The sequence below is a fragment of the Anser brachyrhynchus genome (genome assembly GCF_964034855.1).
Source record: "Anser brachyrhynchus genome assembly, chromosome: 3".
Taxonomy (NCBI): Eukaryota; Metazoa; Chordata; class Aves; order Anseriformes; family Anatidae; genus Anser; species Anser brachyrhynchus.
This window is the reverse complement of record NC_137696.1, coordinates 124,081,411-124,105,177: the sequence shown is the minus strand read 5'-3', so window position 1 is coordinate 124,105,177 and position 23,767 is coordinate 124,081,411. Positions and strand designations below refer to the sequence as shown.

Sequence of the window (23,767 nt, the reverse complement as noted above, 5' to 3'; positions counted from 1 at the left end):
CCCACCTCTCCTCTGCCCATTGTCGTAGACGCTGCTGAGCGCTGGGAGAATGAAAGGAGAACCTGTCCATGCTGCGGAAATGCTGCTTCTCCGGTGACAATCGCCTTCGTAATTGCTCCAGTTCATGTTCATACATCAGTCTCTGTCGTTCAAGTGCAGATCTCTTCTCCTCCTCGTGTTGCTGCTCCAGACTTTGCAAGATTGACTGCATTGGATCTAGGCAGATGTTGAAAAATGAAGAAGCTAGTACTTCTGGGGGTCAAATACTTAGTAAGCATAAAATTAAATGGAAAAAGTCATGTCATGAATATGTGGCAGGGAGCGGGGACTTAGAAATATGAACTCTTTCACAGGTTCTGCTACAAATATTCCATATGACCTTGGGCAAGGTACAAATTACTATATTTTGGTACTTTGCTTCCCCAATCTAGATCTACAGTGGTCCATTTTAGAGGCTGCAATGGCCCACTGAGATCCACGGTGAAGTATGTCCTATACAGTAAACAAAGCACTATATCACATAAGAGGAAGAAGAGAGTATGTTTTTGTTGTAAGGCATATTTTAAAAATGTTGTTGAACATGAAGCAAAATAAACATTGCCAGAACACATCGGATGAATGATTTAAGAGAATTTTGAAAAGGGAAAGACCACACTGAAAAAAACCTCCTCCTGCGTCCCAAAATAAAGCCATTCTGGAGCAGCTGTGTAAGACCACAAAAAATAAAGAATGTGCTTTCAGAGACAGAAATCACAACATTTAATGCCTGAGCGAGACATAACACAAGAAAAATAAACAGTGAAGTGAAAACACCCTGATTTGAGGCTGCAGTTCCACCAGTGTTCCAGTTTTGGCTTTTTTCTCAACAAGAACTGCCAAACAAAACATTCTGCAGGGGTGTTTTTCCCCTCCAGTGCAAAAATGGCCACGACGAGTCACTCACAAGAAGAATTCTCCAGTAGGAAGGTGCAAGGGGAAGAGCGTGCGGTAAAGAGTCCCTGAAGGTGTAACCTCATATTCTGTACGTATTTCCAATAATTTTTCGTTGCTTCTTACCATTACTACCAAGTGCCTTCATAGTGACTTCCATCTGGGCATATTCATAGCTGAAGTTGATCTCGCTAGACACTTCACTGGAATTGTCTCCATCCACATCCAGCTGCTCAGCACTATTACTGTACTTCATAGAGTTGTCTCGTTCCTCATCCTCGTGATCCGACTTCTTTTTCTTCTTTGGCAAATTCAGCCTTCAGAAGTAGGGGAAAATGTTTAAGCTATTAACTGATCAACACTGAAGCAATGGGTTGCTTAAAAAAATGATTTATATTAAGTAGGTTACCCAAATAAGTCGATTTTTCCCTTTTGAAATCTGTTTATCTTGTGAGTGAAATTTTCCTCAGAGTAAATAAGGGACTTCAAGGCAAACTAATTTATATTACACTCTACTAATGCAGAGCACCTGAAAATACTAATCATATAGCTTATATAACCATGATTTTTTCAGTCTTCCCATAGCTAAAGAATTTAGAGGCAATGAAATATAAAAATAAATGTTTTTAAATATATATTTGTATTACATATCTTATAAACTTCTGAATAATGTATTTTATGTATTCTGTATTTTATATATAAACAAAAACACAAATACATAAATAAGATAGAGGCAATAATGAAATCATATCTCATTTTTTATGAGGATGTTTCTTTCGAGCATAGAAGAAAACAATTATGTTTTAAATTATCATTTAAATCCACTGATCTTTAAGGTATCTCAGACCAGGCTCTCACACATGCAGCCCTTCACAGAAAACAGAAGACATCTGCCAGCGATCCTGTCTGACACAGGAAGGTCTCAGCTGGAGTCTGGAACTCCAAGGAAGGGAGAACACAGCGACCTTGTAAGACTGAGATCACTGTACAACATCGGTCAGATATCTAACACCTTAGCTGCTAAATCTGAAAGGCAACCTATCCGAGTTAAAGCTTGGGTGTGATATTTTCGTCATGGAAAAGAGGGTGCTTAGTATTAGCGTGATGCCAAATTGCACAACACTCTTCGTTACCGAACCAAATTAAAGTTACCACCTCAAGAATTAAATCTCCTCAGTGAGATAACAGTCCTGATAACCGATAGCAAGGTCCTCATCAGTAAGATTACTTTCCCTTGAACACATAAGAAGTTACGTCAACCTACTGCTCTGAAATTAAAATTATGCACAGTTGCTATGACATCCAGCGTTCGAGAACATCCACTCATCAGCACTGCCTTTATAATCTCAAAGTAAAAAGAAATCACCTCCTCCTGCAGCTTGCGTGCTCCATTGTTACTTTTCCTTATACCTCAATGTTCATAATAATAATAATAAAAAAACTGGTTCAGACTTGCAATTTATTTAATATCTTTTGTACCTGAAAAAGTGGTTGTTTCCCCACAGTATTCTGTCTCCATGATGTAGCTGGATAGGACCCATAACAGCAGAACCATTTACAAACGTCCTGTGAAAAGACAACAAGCTAAAGCAAAGCCACCAATAGAAAGCTTTTTGAATTTTTATTTATTTTGTTACAGTACCATTTGCTTTATTGTAGCTTGTTAAGGTAGGAAAACGGGGTTATGGATTACAAACAGGCAAAATATCCCCAGAAAATTCACTCATCTACTCTGTGCCGCTTCATAAACTCCTTAAACTCAGCTTCTTTTGATTGCTTAAGCTCTATGGCATTCACTACTTTTGGATGGATATTATGACAGCTACGTCTGGGGAGTACAATTAGGGCTTAAAAATGAGAGGCCTGAAAGAGATGTCACTGCAAATAAGTAGTTTTCACTCTACTTTGAAATACAGACACAAAATATAAATATTCGAATATGGCATTGGAGAACTTTTGGTATATATAAAGCTTAAAGACAATAACCTAATTTGAGTAATAAGAAACTACTTTATTTCAGAGTTAGATTAAGCCTGAAAATGGGATCAGTCAAAATAGGATAACACATTTGAAGGGAATCTCAGGATGTCATCTAGTCCATGCTCCTGCTCACAGCAGGACCAACTATGAACTAAGATGAAAATGAAATTCTCGAATTCTGTGAACCTAACAATAAATTACTGGAGATGCTGACGATGCATGTCATTTTGTGATCAGTTTGAACATACCATCTGCTTTTCAAGTACTGCTACTTAATCAAATAAAGCAACAAATGCTTCAGCTGCTTTTTGCATATCAACAGATTTCCTATAAAATTAATTCAGATTTTGATAGAGTTAAATCTACACAGCTGCAAATCAGTGCACATCGACTTGCTGAAAGCATATGCAATTTACTCATCCTCTCTTTGAAAGCAGACTATAAATGCCATTACTGAAAGAAATCTCTTTAGAATGAAATATGTGAGTTAACAGAAAGGTAGATAACTCAAACAAAGACTAGAAGCAGAATACAAGAGGTAGAATTTTCTTACTTTTATTATCTGGAAAAACATCCCTTTTTGGTTACCCTCTTGCCCACTGCTCATAAAATACCAGATAAAACTACAGCTATTACACAGCTAGAACTGTATTTTGTTCCTTTACCTAGTATTTTTTTGAGGTGTTAACATAACCTGTCCTTCTGGGGTGATGTCTATAATGCAGTGTTCAGGAAGAATTCCCATTCCACATAGCTGGATATCTTGAGAGTTGTCTGATCCTATTAACGTGTGCTCCTGTGAAAATTAATTCAGGCGTTAGCAATGGGCTGCAAAGGTTCACTAGTTTTAACTAATCCATTCTCCTTCTGGATAGATCTTCTCATCTAATTCTAAAATTTGAAAGCTGTTCAATACTTTCTGCAAAGGGAAAAAAAGACAATGAAACGTTGCAAACAAATCCCCGCTATTTCTTACAGCAACAAGTAAGGAGCACACAGGAAATTTTACAGGCAACAGTTAGATCCAAAAATGAAGAAGTTCCTATAATTAAATTGCAGAATTCAGTGCCTCAGGACACTGCAGAAGCCAAAAGAATAAAGGAGTTTAAAGAGGAATTAAGACAGGTTCGTGGTGGTTAGACCCACGGTTATTGCACAGGTTCCATCTAGATTATCCTCTGTAAATCCCCAAAGTACTCAAGGCACAAGAAGTTTGGCAGCGGAAGAATCACTCCATTTGTTCATCTATTTGTTTTTGAGGCACCTCTCAGCATTTGTTGAGAAACAGATACAACAGTTTAGATAAGTGGGATGAAGTTCTTATTCAGTGCTTTTATAAGAATGAGTACGTTTGGAGCTCAGTATTAATGAGAATGCAGGCAAGCTATGTACTGTAAGAACTGAGAGCTTAATTTCAGGATTTTAGGCAAAACAGGTACAAGTCATTTTATCTAAAGAATTTCAAAACTCAGGAGGTTTCTACGCCATAATTCCCAACAAAATGAACTCATGTTATCCAAAACAAAAGAAAAATTAAAGGAAAAATAAAAATAAACTGAAACACACAAGCCCTATCCCATGCAAAGGGATTTTTCTCTAGAAAGGGTAAGTATCATGGTGCCACCTGAGACTTTTCAGTTGGTACTGATGGGTTAAGGCCTCTTCTGAACAGGCTTTGACTTCACTGTGTTCTTGTCATATCAACATATCGTCATATAATCACAACAAACACCACAAAAAGTCAGTTCTGCTTCAATAGTTGTCAGTGCTGAAGCTGGTTTAGCAGCTTGAGTGACACTCTGGACACCTACGTGTTCTCCCAAAACCTCAGCTCTTTTGTCTTTTTTTTTAGCAGAGAAAACAATGAAAACTTTTCCTGTGCTTTTACTGAGATATCACGGAGCAATGATAAGATGACTGATATAAAAGAAGATCACACATCTTCTTTTATAGGAAGACAGGTTGAAACAAACCCATCTTGCGGCCCCATTGCTAATTCTGTGGCTGCTTTGAGAGTTACTACGCACCACTTCAAAGAGAATGATTTAACGTGAAGATCAGACTGCCAAAGTTTTTGTGCTGCTAAATTTTTAGAGCTTGTATTCTAAAATGTGACTTAAAAAGATCTGCATCTCATTCTCTCCCTGTCTCTACATCACATCTGCAAAGTCTGTTACACCAGAACAAGCTGCCCGGTTGTTTCGGTGCAAAGTCCAAAAGTCGTGTTACACAGTTTATGTTTAACATCAGTAATGGGGACCGCTCGTCAGCAGAAGTGCTAAGGCAGAACAGAACTCGATTTTCACTCGTGGTGAGTTGTGTATAAAAGAATAGAAATGTATTTTATAAACTGAAGTCTGTACTCTGATTACACATGTGGAAGCAAGCTGATTACTGATACGACCACATTTTTATATAAATCACTTTTTTTGGGTAAAACCTTGTGAAATCTGGAAAACAGAAGACAATTTATGACAGAAAACACCTCTACATTTTTTTACATATATAAAAATAAAAATATATATATATAAATAAAACCCCCAGACCTTCCTCTGCCACAATTAAATCTGAAATAAAAAGTTTATATTCGTACTACTTTTAATCAAGCAGTGAATAGCAGAGAATGCTTCAGATATGCATTTTTTATAACATTCCCTAAGTACACCTATGCCAATGGCATTAGAGTTCCACTTCTGTTAAATAAATAAATATATACATATCAATATTTATTTTTACCTTTAAATAGTACACCAGAAGTTCATTGAGAGCTGGATCTGCGTTCAAATTAACCAGGAAGCACTTATTATCCCCAACTTTTATTCCAGAAGACTGCAGCGATATGCCAAGGCTTTCCAACTGTTTCTGACGCTCCTGCAGGAGAGTAGCCATCACAAAATTAGGCTGACTGATGATTGAGGTAGGAAATGCACTCCTACCTGTCCAAAACCACAAGACAAAACGAGGGACAGCTACTCCTGAACAAGGTAGCTCTTTCTTATGCAATGATTAGATACAAAAGCCTTAATTTTATCAAGGTTTACATTAGGATATCTGTAATTTCTCCGGTCCTTCTACCTCTGGACTCAGAGTGCTACGTGCCATGGGCTCATGTATTTGCATCCTTTTAGTGAAAAATGACCACAGCTGAGCACAGCACACTGCACTACTGTGGGAGCTTCTCCATGACCTCACTGGAACAGCAAGTCCTTCCAGAGCCATCTCTACAGCCCTTTATCTTCTCTTTCGAGCTAAAAAGCAACAAGTTAAGTCAACTCCCCGCCAAGCCGAATTCCACGTCCATCTTTTATTCCCTAGAAATCAAAATGACAAAAAACTGACAACCTGCTGTTTAAGCGATGCAAATAACACTTCCTGCTAAACAAGAGCAGTGGCGTTTGGGATGGTGTTTTGTTCTTGTCAATGGACTTCACAGAAGTCAACAACAAAGCATTACTGTGCGAAAATGTCCATCTTTCAAAGGGAAGTGGTAGGGTGATGACTAGTGCAGTGAAAGAGGAACATTAAACGTTTCTGTCTTGAGAAAAAAAAGGGGTTCTTCTATAAAAAAGTTTGAGGTAGAAATGCTGAGAATTGTTCTCAGGATCATACAGAAACTGAAAGTGAAATGAGATTCCCTATCCACAACAGCAAACAAAATAAAAAAGAAATTAACATGGGAGGCCTCTCATGGAATTATTAGAGAAGTAGAAACACTCCAATAAGTAAAGAAATGAGACCTGCAACAGCTTCACCTGTGACACTGAGACTTTACAAAAATATTTAAAAGAGATTATACAGGGATAATGCAGGAAAGTTTATGAGGGCTCTGATTTTCACCTTTGAGCTTACTCTGTATTTAAAACTTATTATGTCATAGTATCAAGTACAGTTCTTCATTTAGCATCAGTTTTATCAGGTCTAACCAAGATTAAAACTGCAAATAGCGAGCAGAACTACCTCTTGATTTTCTCTTTTCTGTCTCCCCACACCCTACAAAACCAACATAACGTCCCTGTAAGGAAAATTCATGTGTCTGTGAGAGAGAGCAAAACAAAGAACAGAGGAAAACGGCAGTGTGATGTCAAAGATCTCTCTTCTAATCATCAGTGCCAGGCTCTGATGTTCACATCACTCCTTGTTATCTACACTCAAAGATAAAGAATTTGTTGCCCAAAGGAGGACTTGGCCCATGATCTAAAACTCACAGGAGTCGCTTAAAGAAAATGAGCCAGTTTGATAACTTTTGATCAAGACCTAGTGTTAATTAACTTAAGAATTCAAAATACATTAAAAGTACGTCAAATATTCACTGCAAATGTGAAAAAGTGCCTGTTTACAGAGTTTGTCTGTAGGGCTTTGAGCCCTTATTGACTCTCCATCACTACAAAGTGCCTCTTCCGGGGCACTTATTCTTTATGAGGAATCATCCTTTTTTCAAAGATTTTCTCCATCCTACCCACCTGCCCTGCTGAAGTTTGAAAGACAGACATTGGTGGAGGCTGGACTGGAACAAAATCATTTGACAGGCCATAATGTACACGCCTTTAACCTTGGGCCTGCACAAGCCTACCACAGATGTCAGAAGGTTCCTTCCACTGGCTTGATACAGCCCTGTACTGCACAAACACTAGTTCTCAACAGAATCACAGAATCACAGAATCATCTAAGTTGGAAGAGACCTCCAAGATCACCGAGTCCAACCTCTGACCTAACACTAACAAGTCTTCCACTAAACCATATCACTAAGGGCTACATCTAAACGGCTTTTAAAGACCTCCAGGGATGGTGACTCAACCACTTCCCTGGGCAGCCCATTCCAATGCCTAACAACCCTTTCAGTAAAGAAGTTCTTCCTAACATCCAACCTAAACCTCCCCTGTCGCAACTTTCGCCCATTCCCCCTCGTCCTGTCACCAGGCACGTAGGAGAACAGACCAACCCCCACCTCGCTACAGCCTCCTTTAAGGTACCTGTAGAGAGCGATAAGGTCGCCCCTGAGCCTCCTCTTCTCCAGGCTGAACAAGCCCAGCTCCCTCAGCCGCTCCTCGTAAGACTTGTTCTCCAGACCCCTCACCAGCTTCGTTGCCCGTCTCTGGACTCGCTCGAGCACCTCCATGTCCTTCTTGTAGCGAGAGGCCCAAAACTGAACACAGTACTCGAGGTGCGGCCTCACCAGAGCCGAGTACAGGGGGACAATCATTCCCCTAGCCCTGCTGGCCACACTGCTTCTTATACAAGCCAGGATGCTGCTGGCCTTCTTGGCCACCTGAGCACACTGCTGGCTCATATTCAGCTGACTATCAACCAATACTCCCAGGTCCCTCTCTGCCAGGCAGCTTTCTAACCACTCTTTTCTACAGCTGCAAGGCTCATGAAACTGCCACCTCCATAACGCTATATGACGTTAAGAATTTAGAGGCAAAGAGGAGAGCAAAACCAAGTAGCTGTATGCAAGCATCAAGGCGAATTTATTCTGTAGCCTTGATCCCATTACTCTGGTTCGTCAACCTCCTTGCACACTCGGGGTTTCTATGCCTAGACACTACTGTGTAAGGTGGGAGCAGAAATTATTATCATTATTATTATTAAATTTCACCCTTATACACAAGGAGGAAAATCCATGGTACGACTCTGCACTGAAAGCCAGGAAGCCCTCTTATTTGAAGGAGCATTTCTCACAATGGATGTATAAAACTGAAGTCAACAGCTTATTCTGATCAAGTCATCTACAAAAGGGCTTTGTATCGGAGGTTTCATTTTCTTACAAGCTATTCATCACCTTTCAATAGTTCTCCCCCTCCAAAGCTCCCCGCTGCAAATATATACATCAGCATTTGTGTGGTAAGAATTGGAAGTGTCATGCAATAATCATGGTGACCTGCACAATTTTTCAGTGTAACCATCATTTCAATTATGTTCTGAGGTTCTAAATAGTGGTGTAAGATGCATTAAAACACACAGGAGATCTGAACAGTTCTAGTTTTTAATATTCTGAATGCTCTTTGCCTTTAGTATTAAGGCACTCCATACATAAACTTGCATTTAACACTCTCAACGCTTCATCTTTCATCACAAACAGCAATTTTACTGTCCGAAGAATATAAAATCCCTATAATCCTCTCATCCATGGATTTTTTTAAACAATCTCTCAGCTGGCATTGAATGACAATTTATTGTTGTCACTAGAATAGTAATCTGAGAGGCATCCAGCTATCACAGGAATTAAGTGAAGCTTTTCTAAATGGCAGTAAGCTTGACCTACTTACCCATAAATGTGGGGAGAGATTCAGACAATTGCTATGAACTGACAAACAAAGGAAACAAACCTATTGTTTATAAACACCAAAAGGAAAAAAAAAAAGCAGCAAACCTGTGCTATTTCCTCAGTTTTTCTTAATTTTTCTTCCCAGGTCACCGTCATTTCCTGAATCAACTTTTCTGATTCCTCCAACCGTTCTTTTAATTCTGGTGATTTCATAGCCTGCAGAAAGTAAAGCAAAGGAAACAAGAAAGCTTATTGTGCTTTGTTCTTTCACATCACTCTCACACAGATGGGGAAAAAGGAAACATATCATTACTCATTTTACAAGGCATACTTGATCAGTAAGTAAAGGGTTGTTTTAAATACATATTGCACATAAATGCAGAATCCATCAAAAACTTAGTTTAATTAGTTTTGAGTACAGATGCTAAAGTGAAGTTTATATACTTTAATGCAAACCAATTACATGATACTGGCAGATTTGCAAAAAGATATTCAAACACAAGCTAATCTCATTTCTATATCAATGTGAGTTTCCAAAAAGACTCACAAATGAAACAATCTGTATCTTGCATACTGCTGATCTAGATAACCACCATTGTCTCAGCTTTCTCTTCCTCTAAATGGTAGCTAGCATCTCTGTCATTTGCCCAGCCATGCCAACAAAATGTTTTTAACATTGGTTTTGATATGGCCTGATTTGGAAATTTCTATTGGAAAAAACAGAAAAATCAAGACCTCTGTATATGCATTTCATAAAACTGGTATCAAAAAAAGTCTTATGATGTACTTCCAGACATGGGAATTCTATTTTTTTGCTAATCCACCACAACTCTAATTTTCTTTTCTGAAATAGCAAGAGGCCCAAGGACTAGCCTGAGAATAAGGAAATAACCCACCCTGTATCGGACAATCCAAAAAGTGTAAAGACATAAAAGTGTTTATACTATACATGTTCACTTCCTCCAGTCTCAGTATTGGCATATTCTTTCTGTACTGCCTTGAACAGAACGTCGTTATTTGATTATGGCTAACAACACGGAAGCGTTTTTGGCTAGCAGGTATTTATGCAATCCCAACCAACCTGTGCGAGTATCGTTCTCCATCAGAGAGTTCCCTTACCACAAAAATCAATTCTTCCCAGGAATCCACATCAAACAGAGTGGCCTCACTGCAGGGCAATATCTTCAAAAGGAGCAGCTGTCAGGAGTGGAAAATCCTGTTTTAAGACAGGAGTTTCCTCTGCCTCAAGACATAGCAATCTAGGAACTGCCAGCTGATGTGTCCTGTGTCATCTTTTTCTGGTTGAATACCCCAAATACCTAAATACAGGGTAAAAGGGAACCCAGGAAGGAAAGCGAGGGCAACGCAGCCTCCGAAGATAAATTATGCCCAATGAAATATGATCAGTGCAAGGGCACTGGACACGATGGAGCAGGACAGGAAGATTATTCTCAAGTTATTCTCAAGTTCTCGTTTGTTTATTTATTTGGACCCGGGGCAAAATAGATCATCATTTTCACATGCTTCAACTGTAAAATGAGGTAGGTAATTCCCCTCATTCCCTCCATTGCTTATCTGTAAGGAAACCATAAAAAAAGACCTAATTCCAACTAGACCAGCAGGTGTACTGCTCTGCTGGAGTCAGTTTAAATTCCCAGCTCAGGAAGGATGTGCTGGTGGTCTTGGCACAGACAAATTAAAACATGTGATATTAATTCCGACAAGAAAAGATCAAAATGCATGGATTAAAAAAGAAAAGGGGAAAAGAGGATAAGCCTTATTCTTCTGGGAAAAAAAAAAGTCAACTGTCAAGTTCTGTTTTGCCACAGCGATTTAGGAGAAAAAGAGGATACTGACACCAAAAGGAAAAAAAACTCAACTTGGTAATCTCTATATTTAGAAATGAGCATTGAAAATGTAACTTGACTATCATAATGGGTCAGTGCTTTTTTTTATTTAAAAAATGAACCATTACGCACCGTTTCTGTATGAACAATTAGATGGGCTACAAATGTAGTAAACCCAAAGGAGACCAAGACAATGAATGTGTTTTTTGACCTTTCCTGTAGAGCCAACTAAACCATAGCAAACTAAACCATTTTTTTTTTGGTTTAGCTTAATAGCAAACTAAAAGCATTTTTCCATGTTCCTTGTCAATGCCATTCAGATGACAACTGGGGTGGGATTTTAATACTTAGGAAGGGAAATATTTATTACCTCATATTTAGGAAACACTACTTCATTGCTTTGGACAGCTGCCACTATTTTGGCATTAATGCTCACAAATGAAACAAATAGGGAGTACTTGAATACTCTCAGAGAACTGAGAAGTCCACAGTTTGTATTTTAGAGGAAATGTTAGGTATTAGGTAACTTGAGATCAAACCTTAAAGAAACTTTCACTTACTGGATGCTTCGCATATTAGGTAGCTCAAATGAGAACAGTCCAAAATTCGTTAGTCATTTGTACTATCACAGCCAGCACTCCCTGCAAACCTCAAGAGGCAAATACTGTGCAATTCAGAAAAACTGTGATTACAACACACAGATTATATCACTACTGCTCTGCCACATTTGAGAACAGAACTCAGCATTACTCTAATTCTTGACCTTCATCTAACGTTTAGTCCATGCTGCCTTCACAATTTTATTGAAGTTCATTGTTTAACACCTGTAAGAGTTTCAATTTAGAACTGTTAAAGCTTGTAAACAAGCAAGCATTATTTAACCAAATTCACATTTGCAGGATGTAGCTGCATCGAATTCTTAAAATCCATGGGCAAAGCTCTACTTATAAACCACACAATCTGAAGACTCCATCCCTATTCCTCTCTCTGAGTCCTCTTTCTTCTGATCTGTATCCCACAATAAAAACATGATCGCTCAATGGTGTGTTCAAAGGGAATCTGGTATCTCATGTTATGACCCATGTTCCAACACTGACCTAAAGAAAACTGGAATGCAGTGATATAAAGGGAGATTTCGCATAGATATCATGCAGTAGCATCCTGTGGCATTTCTTTTCAAGAGCCAAGTAAGAAAACTCAGACAATGGGGTCTACAGGACTTACTAGCTAGCCAAGGCTAAAATACCTCTGCTTTTGTGAGCTGTTCTCGGAGCTTCTCCACTTCCTCACGGAGCTCCCGTATGATGCGGGCGTTAGGGTCTTCGTTCACCACGGCGTGGTTCACGATGTTCTTGGCCCGGTCCGCGTACCGAAGCGTTGAAAGGGTCTCATCGTAGTTGTCTGCTGCTGGGCTTACTGTTGCGACCATGGCAGTCTTGCTGTTGCCACCAAGGCTATCCTGGAAAGTGGTAGAGGTAACCAAGTTAAAACAGAAGGTTTATTCGGTTGTATCCTGTCAATGAACTTATGCAACAAACAATAACTAAGGGTTGGTAGTAGATGGGGGCAACTAGTAACAGCGATGTTTTTGGCAGAGCTCCTCCGTTCAAAACTAATATTTTAAGCCCTATAAGTCAAGCAAAGTTATTGTTTTCAGTTGTCCTTTTTTTTTCTTCCTTTTTTTCTTTTTTTAACATGTTCAGGAAAAGTCATTCTTGGCTTCAGAATCACAGGAATGAACACAGTCCCTGCTTTGTGCTTTATGGTGCTTAGTAAGGGTTTGAAAGGTTTACTTTCATGTTTCTGCTTAGGTTTATAAACTAGAAACACAAGCATGTCAGCACTAGACTTCTCAGATACTGCTGAAGGAGCTCAGGAAAGATCATGACAAATTCAGAATACCTTAAAGACTGGAAGTAACGTCTCTGATATGTGTTTTACTCAACTTACTTGAAGATCTCCTCATAAACAATATAGTTGATTTTATTTTTATAAACGTTTCAGAATCGGGTGCTTCCCTTCCCCCCCTACATACCCAGCTCACAAATCTACACTGAGTTATGTAAGAAATTGCCCTTTTGGAATCTGTTTGACAGAAGAAGGGCGTGAAACCACATTCCTGCAAAGCAATGTGTTGGGGGGGTGAGGGAAAGGAAGGAAGAATTCCATCTTTGTATTGATCACAAAATTATGCTTTACGATTTTAGCCAGGCCAAAAAATAAAATATTTTGTTTTAAGTTTGCAGCAGATCTGTTCTTCCCTCTCCCCCCCCTTTTTGTACCCAATATCCCTTTCGGAGAAGAACCACACTATTAACTTTCATCTTCAATAACCCATGAAATCTGGGTCACGCATTGCCATTAGAGCAATCTGACTACATTAGCGTGCTTGTCTAACCATTTCAATCACAAAGCAAACACACAGCTTTTCCTAGCAATCATTAAAACGCCCCTTTAAGTATTTCGTTAAGACTCTCTGTCTTTTTTTTTTTTTTTTTCTGCATGATGCCTAAAACTAATTTGACAGCGGCTGGCCACACCGACTGCTGCTGCTTCGCTGCTGCCCTGGCAGCACTCTGCTCGCTCTGCTCATGCAAGGGGCTGTCAGCTTTTTGGGAAGGGAATCTAAATCCATTTGCATAGTGTGGTACACTAGCATGGCTAAGACTCGCAGGTAACGGTATTTATGGAGAGGTCATGCAGAAAGAGCTGCCTTCTGGCTGCTCCCTGCATTTTTTGCATGAGGATCAGACGTTATTTACTTCAATAAACGCATGGCTTGGGAGGATCCGCTCTGTAACACAAACGTTTTTTCCAAAGCGTCTACTGAAAACTTTAAAAAGCCTAACAAGAGCCTGTGACTCACTCCACAAGGATTTCTGTCTCTACAGAAGCCAGGACTTTTCTTCAATCCATCGACAGCTTCTAAAAATTAGAGGTGGCATTCTGCAACTGCAATCCCTGCTCTGCGCAAAAGATGAAGTTACCGCCGAGCTGGCCAGGTACTCTGCTTCCAGATAACAGTTTGCACTTTGGGAACCTCCATCCACTGCACTAATTAGCTCCAAAACAGGATTAATTCACAATCTGAATCGCAACTCCACTACGCAGGCAGCTGAGAGTGCTGTTACAGTGATACACCGCAATTCACAATACACCCATTATAAGCTGGAGAAAGTTCCTCTTGTATTGTGGCTTTTCAAGCCCAGTGCCAGGCTGGCTGATAAAGTTCTGTATAAAACTTTTGTGCTGATTTCAATGGTTTCTTTAACGTTAAGCAAGAAGGTAGACAAATAGCAAACCAGTTTCTCATTAGTGAAGACAGCATCTGCAAATTACCCTGGAAAGGCTGACCTTACATGCCTTAAAAACAGGGACAGAATGGAAATAAATAAATTTAGTTGTTTCTAAAGGTAAGGTAGCCCCCTCTTCAGCATCAAGATCACTGTGACAACAACATAAATCGTAAAGTTTAGAAATTATATTTTTAAGAGCAGCCACCAGTAAAATATGCAGGGCTTCTGAGCAAAATGGGAAAACAAGAGGTCCATGCCAATCCAATTCCATAAAGCTAAGAGCTTACAGAGCTGATAAGCTATTTTGCTTCCCACACCTAACATGATGCCACTCATCAAGCCTCTTCTTGCAATAATGCTTTTTCAGCTGGTACTTCTGTCTAGAGATCCTCAACAAAACTGAACACGAAGTGTTAGCTCTCGAGGTCTCCTGAACTCTACTCATTTTTCAGATTTGGGGAGAAACTCTGTATGTGTTAGAACACATTTACTCCACTTTGGCATCATAATTAAAAGTTGAAAGCTATTAAAAAGAAAGAAAAAAAAAAGATAGCCCACCATCTCATAGCTTCTACTAAATAAGTCACTTTAAACTAATAAATCCCTCCTTTGATCTTTAATTAAGAATTGTTAAAATTTTGCCTTTCAAAATAAGGAATTCTCTTCAGGGAGCTTGTTTGTTAAAAAAAAAATAAAATCCAAAAGCCCCAAATCTTTTGTTTGCACTTAATATAGCTGGGTGTTAAAAACACAAAGAAGCTTCGCCTGAAAGGCGGCAGGACAAAAGTGCGCCTCTGTTTGTGAGCTACAGCCTGTGCTGTGCATGGCCATCGTGCCTACAATGCATCAGACAGGTGCTAAACAGGAATCTGGGTCTGCTTGCTGGATTTGTTTAGAAAGGGAACAGCATAACTAATTCCAACAATAACGCTAGAAATGCATTAGAAAAGTTTCCACTTCTGCTCGCTCAGATTATTACAGAGTCGGGCTCCTAAGCACACTGGAGTGCCCTGAAGAGGGTCAGAGAGCCAAAAGCATGTGTTTAATTAGTTATTTCTTTAAAAAAGCAAAAACTACATACACACACAAATGTATAAAAGCAAAATATTCACAGGAAAAAGTATATTTAAGCACTAATAAAGTCTTAGGGCAAGAAACTCTGTGAAATGTGATTTATTTTACTGTAGAAGAGAATACACACTATTTCTGTTAAAACATCTGACTTTTAGACAGCCCCTGACTGTACCGTTTGATGTCCTGTATGTGATTATACTGGGGAGAACAGATAAATCATTTCATAGTAGTAATGCTAAAAGGTTCACGAAGTTGGGAAGCACAGCACAGTATTCAAGAAGAAAAAATTCTGGCCTACGTAGTAAGAAAACAGAACAAGGCGACTGGTACCAAAAATCAATTTCTTGTCAGATTATATTTTTCTACTAACAAATATCTTAATTGTTCCTTCATAACAATAAATCACAAGGAGCAGAAGGAAACTTGCTAAGTATGTAGGAAGTGGGAAGCACAATAACAATAAGAGTTTGCCTTTTAATTTGACATACATAAGAGTCATATTTATCAACTCTGTTTTTCATTTAGATCTTACAGATCTCAGTTCAAGGGTCACCACAATAAAGGCTCTTTTTTTTTTTTCCTGAAAATATCAGTCCTACACAGTACAGAAATTGATTTAACTGTACATTTCAGATGAATATGATGCACAAACTCTTCTGACCTGTTCCTTAGACTGTAACTGGGATAATGTTCCGCAATTACACTCTGCTGACAAAAGCAGAGTATATTAGCAAATATATTAGACAATTAGGAAGAAGCTAATAGTCTTAATCAAAATCTTCAAAGCCAACCATGCCAGTATGTAAAATTCAGTTACATGTGGTAATAAAATTAAATCAGCCCCAAGGTTCTGTGTGAAGCTGTATCTAAACTGACACAGAAAAAGATAATGTTTAAAAAAAAAAAAAGTCCTTATTCTTTATGCCATTGCAGGTCAGCAGAAGACAAAGAACATATTTAGTCTGTGGAGATACTTCTGGCTTCCGGCCAGCTAATTTTCCAAAGACAAGTGTGGTTAACATAAAAAACAGAAAATGAGGCAAAAGAACAGTGTTTTTTTCACTGAATGGGACTCTTCTCCCCCCTTCCTCCCTTTTATTTCTCTTTTAAAATCCAAAAGATCAGACTACTTACTTTAAGTAACCAAGTAAGCACAGAGTCACGATAAGGAACAAATTTGTTCTTGTTCTTGCCAGCAGCCTGATCTGCCAGGGCAGAAATAACCAGACCAAGAGTTGTGAGGGATCTGCACCAAGAACACAAGCAGCCATTAACAAATGTAAATAGTCATAGGTCACATGCATATTTAGACAGCCACTTTCTCTCCAAAAATGAGCTCCGATGAAAAAGCTCCTAGTACGGTTTCGATCATTCTGTCATCACAGAATCTCTACCGCTCATTTTCAATCTATGTTTTCAGCCTTAATAATCACATCTCCACAATGCAATTATGTGGTAGTTGTAGGAGCACAAGCACAGAAATGCCAACCGTGTTAAATAGGCAGAGATCTCATTCAAACAGCTGAGTTCTGAATGTCAGAAGGAACAGCAGAGAGGGGGGAAGAAGAAAACTGGCTATAAAAGCTTAGACTGTTTTTATCCTATTTCAGTAGTATATTATATTTATCAGTTGTGATTGCACTGATGAAAAAAGGGAAAGAAATAATCACTGAGTCTTACTTGTTAATGTTGCTTCCTTCTTTCAGCCTGTCTCCTGCAGCACCAGTCTTGGTTGCTCTTTCACTACCTGCTAAGTCGACCAGGCTCAGCTTGCCCACCTTCTCACCTGACGTCTGCAGAAGGAACCAGAGAAGAGCTACTGTTAGTTCATCACTTAAACTGAATTACATAGTTTGATATGTTTTCATACAAAAAATCAAGCTGCTTTTCTTGGTGTAGACTTGAACGGTATTCTGCATTAACTCATGAGCTGCTGCTCCAGAAATAACAGGAGGATTTGAATTGAAGTCTGATACACTGCTATCTTCAAGACATCCCAGCAATCTCCAGAGGAGCAGAATATGGGGCACATTAGTTAAATGTTCAAAGCAATAACAAATGTAGAGGGAATACAAGCCAGAGTCACATAAAAAGACACTGGGTCTACAGTCTCTGCCCTTAGAATCTTGAAAACAGCTTAAAAATCTCAAATTCTATACCATAAGTTTCATCTCTTTTTTTTTTTTCAGCAAGTAGGATTGAACATGACAAGAAGCATGCTGTAATTTATCAAAACGACTAAAAATCACAGAAGTCTCCTAGATCCTTAACGGCTTCTGAGAAAGAAATCCAAGCTATGTGGGTATTTCAATCCCGTAACACAGATTTTGTAATAAATCCCCATTATTCCTCGTAATTCTTGCTAATTATCTCACTTGACCCGAAATGACATTCTGAAACACTCCATAAATTTCCTATGTCAATATGCATTTGAAGAGCTAGCACTGCCTTTGAGAACAGCGACGTTACATCATGCTTTTCTGCAGCATCTACGACTGAAGTGCATCTGTATCACCGTTGCAAAGTGCTACATTGCCCTAAACGAACAGGATAATTTTAGAATCAATATGCTTTCAAAAACATTAAGCCTCTCAAAATACTATGTGATCATCAGGCCATTCCAAAATGGTCATTTCCAGGACTGAAAGGACCAGCAGACAGGAAACCAGAGGAATCTATTCCAGAAACTCACACAGCGGTCACTGCCCGATTACAGAAAAGACAAACAATCAGAATTACCGCCCTGCATCCAGGCTGACCACAGAAAGTTAAGTATGCAGTACAGCCGCAGGAAAAAGAGAACAACAAATGCTGGCAAGCCAAGGAGTTGAGCATAGTTTGACTGCTGATTTGAAGTGCAAATGGGAAAAAAATTCCAAATAGGGAACCAAGAAAATTATCTGGCTAAGTAGATTGGTGGAGACTGAGATGTGAGAAGGGGAAAAAAATACAAATGCTAATTATGCTTTACCATTAATTCAATAATTAGACACATGCAAGCCTTATATTTGCTCCAGGAGTATTCAAAATTTCTTCAAGGCTTTGGAGACTTTAAAGAATTGTCTGAGCATAAGCTTAGAACTTGTATCAGAGATCTATTTCAATTTTAGTTTATCACCATTTTCTGTGAGGGATTAAATAATATTAACATAGAAATGGATTTCACACCCCCTCCAAGGAAAATTTATATATAAGGAAATGTAGAGAAAAATACTTCCACAGTTAAATATCTTTTCAACACTTAGTGTACATAAAAATATTAAATGCATGTGGCACAATGCAAAAAAATGATCAAAAGTTTTGGTTTGTGAAGTTGATTGTTTACATGTATTTGCATGAAATAAACCTTTGAAGGAGATTACCAGATGTACACTCAGATGTTCTTCATGTAATTCAATCTTCCATCTAAATATTATGTCTCTACTTTCTCCTCCAAGTCTGTACTACAAATTGTATCTTAAGAATAAGTTTCTTTAGTTTAGGTTCTAGGATTAGGAGATGCTTCCTCTGCCCTCCAGCAGTTCTGCTGCAAGTCTGGACCTGCATTTTTGCTTTCCATTTCAAAAAACACACTTCACTTACCTATTAAAATTGATTTCCCCACTTTTGGGCACATGAGCATTACAACGACTGTGCTAGACAAGGTCACAGCTAACCTGGTCCAGTGCTAGCAGTGCACATGAGCAGGACACTGTAGCAAAAGACCTCCTGAGGCCCCCAGCATTTCTCTGAGTCTATGAAACCAATTAAAGCAAGAAGCACACATGCAAGCTTAACATTTGGACTTCGTAACTTGTTTTACTTACCCCTGATTGCACATCATAGAGTGTGTGGGTGAGGATAATCTTGAAGACTGCATGGGACCGACTGCTCTCCTCATTCATGTTGGTTGCAGCCACTGTGCGAGATTTGTTGCCCTCAGACATCAAGGACTCGATGTCCTAGATACAATTTTCACAGCCATAAGCATATCTGCATTATCATTCTTTTTGATTATCTACCCAAACAATCTCATTTTGGTAAAATACAGCGAGTATTTCCCACCAGGTTTCCCACTGTTCATTCATAGAATGTGAGAACGAAATATTGTGATCTTCCATTCATAGCTTAGAAATTAAACAATGTTGTTACGTGCCTATTCATCCACTACCTCCGCCTGGCTATTAAATTACCAACAAAACTAATGCACCTGGCTGCACATAAAAATACCTGAGAGCAAAGAAAAACGTGAGGAAACAGCAGTTCATGTTTGAGCACTGCAACATTTTAGTCTCAGTTGTCAAACATATTCTTGAAAAGTGTAATACTGACACCGGGCTTGTTTTATATAACAGAAACACTGTGGAACAGGTTACGTTCCTCTTGCACATAAAAAAAAGCTATAAAAGCTTATAAAGCCATCTGATACGTTGTGATACTCAAGAGACAGGCAGCTCCCCTGCTTCAGCGTTTTACAGCAATCCTGTAAAACAGTTAAAACTTCAGAGCCCTGGGCTCGACTTTTATTTACTCATCGAGCTGGATCACGCTAAAGAAAACCAAAACCAATTAAACAGAAGCACACCACAGACCGCTCTGACTCTGTATGCCGAATTATGCAAAGCTGCTGGGCAACGTGCAACAGAAATGCATGCAACGTGTCTTTTATTAACAGAAACCACCAGAGATGGAGAGATAAATACATGGAGAGACTAGAAAAGGAAGGACTACACTGTTATATTTTGCTAAAGATGACAGAATTGTATCCCATATTTACTAATTTTTCCCACAGTACATCAATACTACTTAAAAATTACAGCATTCTGCAAATGAATATAGATAAATATGCATATATATATATGCTTCTTGTCCAGTTGACTATAGCACTCCCCAATAAGCAAGTTTCAGGCAATGTTGTCAAGTATTTGTCTTGTAGACAACCATTTGTTTATATTTCCAGCATGCCTGTGTGCTACTTGTAGGTGAAATTATATGCTCCTTGCAGGTGAAATTACTAGGCAATAGCAAGACAGCCAAAAAGTGACAAGGTGTGGTACTGAAAGCCTGTCTCTGCTAACTGCTGCTTCTGTAATTAATTGCTGAATGCTGCTTCTCGTGGATACAGGCTAGACTCATCTTATATTTGGGAGGAAAGCTGCTTCATTAAATAATTGAATGACTGTCAGAGTTAGTGAAGAGCAAAGGATGAAGATGAGTTTCTGCTATTAACTCTGTTTTCCCAGTGATCACAATACAACAATCATACAGCTCTCTTACTCTAAAATCCATGTTATTGCCATGGTAATTAGGAGTAAGTTAATAAAGTTGTCCTGCTTTCAAGACAGTACCCTACTGTACAGGGTGTCGACACAAGTCCTTCACAAAACTGATCCTTACCTTGTAGCTAGCAACAGCTAGTTTGGATAGCCCATCTACGTAAGGCCCATAAACACTGTGTTCTCTAACTTTTAATGACTGACGGCTTCTGGTTGGGAAAAAAAAAAGTTTATTTATAAGCACGTGACTGATGTAAGACAACATTTACAGAAAATCCATTTCTCACTGACATATCTCAAACACGATGGTATTACAGTTACCATAATGAAGCACAGAGCAAAGACTGTAACGCAAACTGAAAAGCCTTATGTCTACATGTACAATGCTGACAGACGTTTTTGTCACTTCATAAAAGCTGGCATTAGGGTGAATTGACTCCAAGCTTTCAGTCTTACCAATTTATTTTGATATAAAATAAAAGGACGCTGAGATCAGATGAAAAAAACATCCTAGGCATCCCAAATGCCTTAGAGGGGATCCACTACAGCAAATTGATATGTGGAAAGAGAGGATATGGCAACATATTACAGTGCTGTTCACAGGCACATTACTTACCCTTTTGGGTCAAGAAGATCTCTGACTTTCTCGTTGTATATCTCCATGTAGGATACTTCTACTTTGAAACTCTGCTCTTCATTTTCCTCTTTCTGTGCTCTTTCAAAGAGTCCACTGCAAAGTCTGGGGATTAATCCGGGCTGGTCAGCAGTACCCATCATTGTGTATGATTTTCCTGATCCTGTGTGATTGAACTGATAATTAGTGGACATGCGACAATTTTATTTTATTTTATTTTATTTTATTTTATTTTATTTTATTTTATTTTATTTTATCTTATTTTATCTTATTTTATTGTGAGAAACATGGAAAAGAAATGGAGAGAAGCAAAGAAAAAAAAGACATTTCAGTGACAGATATTTGTACAGTTTTCTATCTTAATGCAACCAATACATTACCATTTAGCTAAAAACTATTTGATTAAAAGGAAAACAAGAAATCTAGTTAAACTGAATGAGAAGACTTTCAGATGGATACTCCTACTGTAGCAAACAACCCACTAACACCCAAATACCTGCCAGAACAAGAAAAATCTGTTGCACTACCATACTCATTTTTGCATTTTAAATTTAAAATGATGATTAAAGATTATTCTAACTGCAGAGGCAGAAAATACAAGTGATGCACTGAACTCAAGGACAGCCACGATCATTCCAAAGATGACAATCAGAAGCGTGAGAAATAAGGGTAGCCAGCAACAGACAAAATCTCATTTCTTACCCTGTTCACCTCAGATCTAATGTTACAAAACATCATTTCTTATGTTTGCACAACTTAAAAATGCTGGCTGCAAGGCATTTGTCCTGAAACAATGTCAAAACAGCCATGGAAGGAGTCTCTGGTCAGGACATTAACGCCTTTTGCGTCAGTGCTGGCTTTGCTTACATTCTGGAGGAACTTACCAGTTTGCCCATAGGCAAAGATGCAAGCATTATAGCCTTCAAAGGCATTCTGAAGAATATTCTCTCCAAGGCACTTGAAAACAACATCTTGACCTAAGAAATAAAACATGCAAGCTAATGTAACGAAGCGAGAGAGTGGGTTTTTTCATGATTTGGATTCTTCAGTAATTACGTAAAAGCAAACACTTGGGGTTTTCTGGCTGTTCTTGCCTAAATAAATCACCTAGCATCCAGTACCCACTCCCTTTACAGGAGCATGGACATGGATTGGTAGGTGTGCTCCAGGTTTCTACCAGCACAAAAATCAGAGTGTGATTATCATGCATCCATGTGTGTGCACTTACAGCAACGTGCTACCAGTGCTCGTACTCCGAAGTTTCAGCAGCACAAAATCTACCACCAGCTGCAGAATTTCTCCCACTGGTGAATGACAGAACTTCAAAATATACTCAACCCATACATTCTAACAACTGCCATTTGGTTTTAATTTAGGGCTGTTGGTTGAGCACTAAATAATTTCACTGTGTATGCACAAAATATTTAATAATTCCATGATATTTTTGCAGAGAAGGAATCACATCTATATGGAAGACATAACGTATTAGCAAAATATAGGGTATAACACTTCTTTTTGCAATTGAACTAAAGCTGCATGAACATTTTTTGGCTCATTTTCCACGTGGAGGAAGAAATGCTAACTATATTTGAGTGTTATTTATTTAAACCAAACCACAGGGGTTGGACTAGGTGATCTTGCAGGTCTCTTCCAACCTAGATGATTCTGTGATTCTGTTATAAAGCAAACCTGTATTTTCAGAATTTATGAGAAATTAAAATCTGAACAACACCTGATGGAATTACATGGATTGACAAATCCTTTCTCCACAACGTTAACATTCCTGAAAGCTTTTCTTTTCTCTCATTACGTCCATAACTTTACTTTCAGGTCGACTCAAGACTTTCTCAAGTCCTCACTAGATTTCTATTCATTAGTTATTTGTTGCGGAAATTAAAAGATTCATATGCTTATAGATTTTATTGATTTTTCTTTTAAATCCATGGAAACAAGCTTAAATGAATCCAATTTTTAAAAGATAAGTATGAAAAAAACGAAAAGATCACAAAATGGTAAGTCAATAAATTTCAGATTTTACCATGTTTGCCAAAATACGTCCATAACACACACACAAAGATATACATATTATATATAAGATGTATGTAATATGTATAATACATATGATATATATAAAATAATATATTAACCTTTTTTAATACTCCATTTACTAAGTTCTATTATTATGTCAACCCCCCATCCGCACTGGCAAACAAGAAGGTGTATTTTAGCAATATTCTTCTAATCCTGGAAGGAAATGGATTTGATGTTTTCCAAGTGATATCCTTGGATCAGTATTTTAACTATAGATGTAAATATGAGTAACCCATTATTGTGATGGATTTCTCAATTTCCTGCACTGCAGATGGGTAGCATTGCCTATTGCTATCCTAATCATCGTCTTTAGAAAAGAAAAACAGGAATGATTTAAGATTTTCCTTTTTCTTTTGACAACGAGCAGCCGTATAGGGGAAAGATCCTCCATGCCA

At 38.4% G+C, this 23,767-nt stretch overlaps 1 protein-coding gene across 4 annotated transcripts in view; it reads right to left on the bottom strand.

Moving 5' to 3' along the window:
- KIF13B (kinesin family member 13B) overlaps positions 1-23,767 on the bottom strand; it is a 124,890-nt gene that overhangs the window by 50,589 nt on the left and 50,534 nt on the right. For all 4 annotated transcript variants that reach the window (XM_080585492.1, XM_080585494.1, XM_080585493.1 and 1 more), the window contains exons 5-17: positions 22,166-22,258; positions 21,264-21,444; positions 20,769-20,856; positions 19,199-19,333; positions 17,073-17,185; positions 16,527-16,638; positions 12,269-12,481; positions 9,281-9,391; positions 5,647-5,781; positions 3,576-3,706; positions 2,410-2,496; positions 1,057-1,247; positions 6-216 (exon numbers count right to left, since the gene is read on the bottom strand). In XM_080585492.1, coding sequence (XP_080441618.1) covers positions 6-216; positions 1,057-1,247; positions 2,410-2,496; positions 3,576-3,706; positions 5,647-5,781; positions 9,281-9,391; positions 12,269-12,481; positions 16,527-16,638; positions 17,073-17,185; positions 19,199-19,333; positions 20,769-20,856; positions 21,264-21,444; positions 22,166-22,258 — 1,801 coding nt within the window. The remainder of the gene's footprint in view (positions 1-5; positions 217-1,056; positions 1,248-2,409; positions 2,497-3,575; positions 3,707-5,646; positions 5,782-9,280; positions 9,392-12,268; positions 12,482-16,526; positions 16,639-17,072; positions 17,186-19,198; positions 19,334-20,768; positions 20,857-21,263; positions 21,445-22,165; positions 22,259-23,767) is intronic.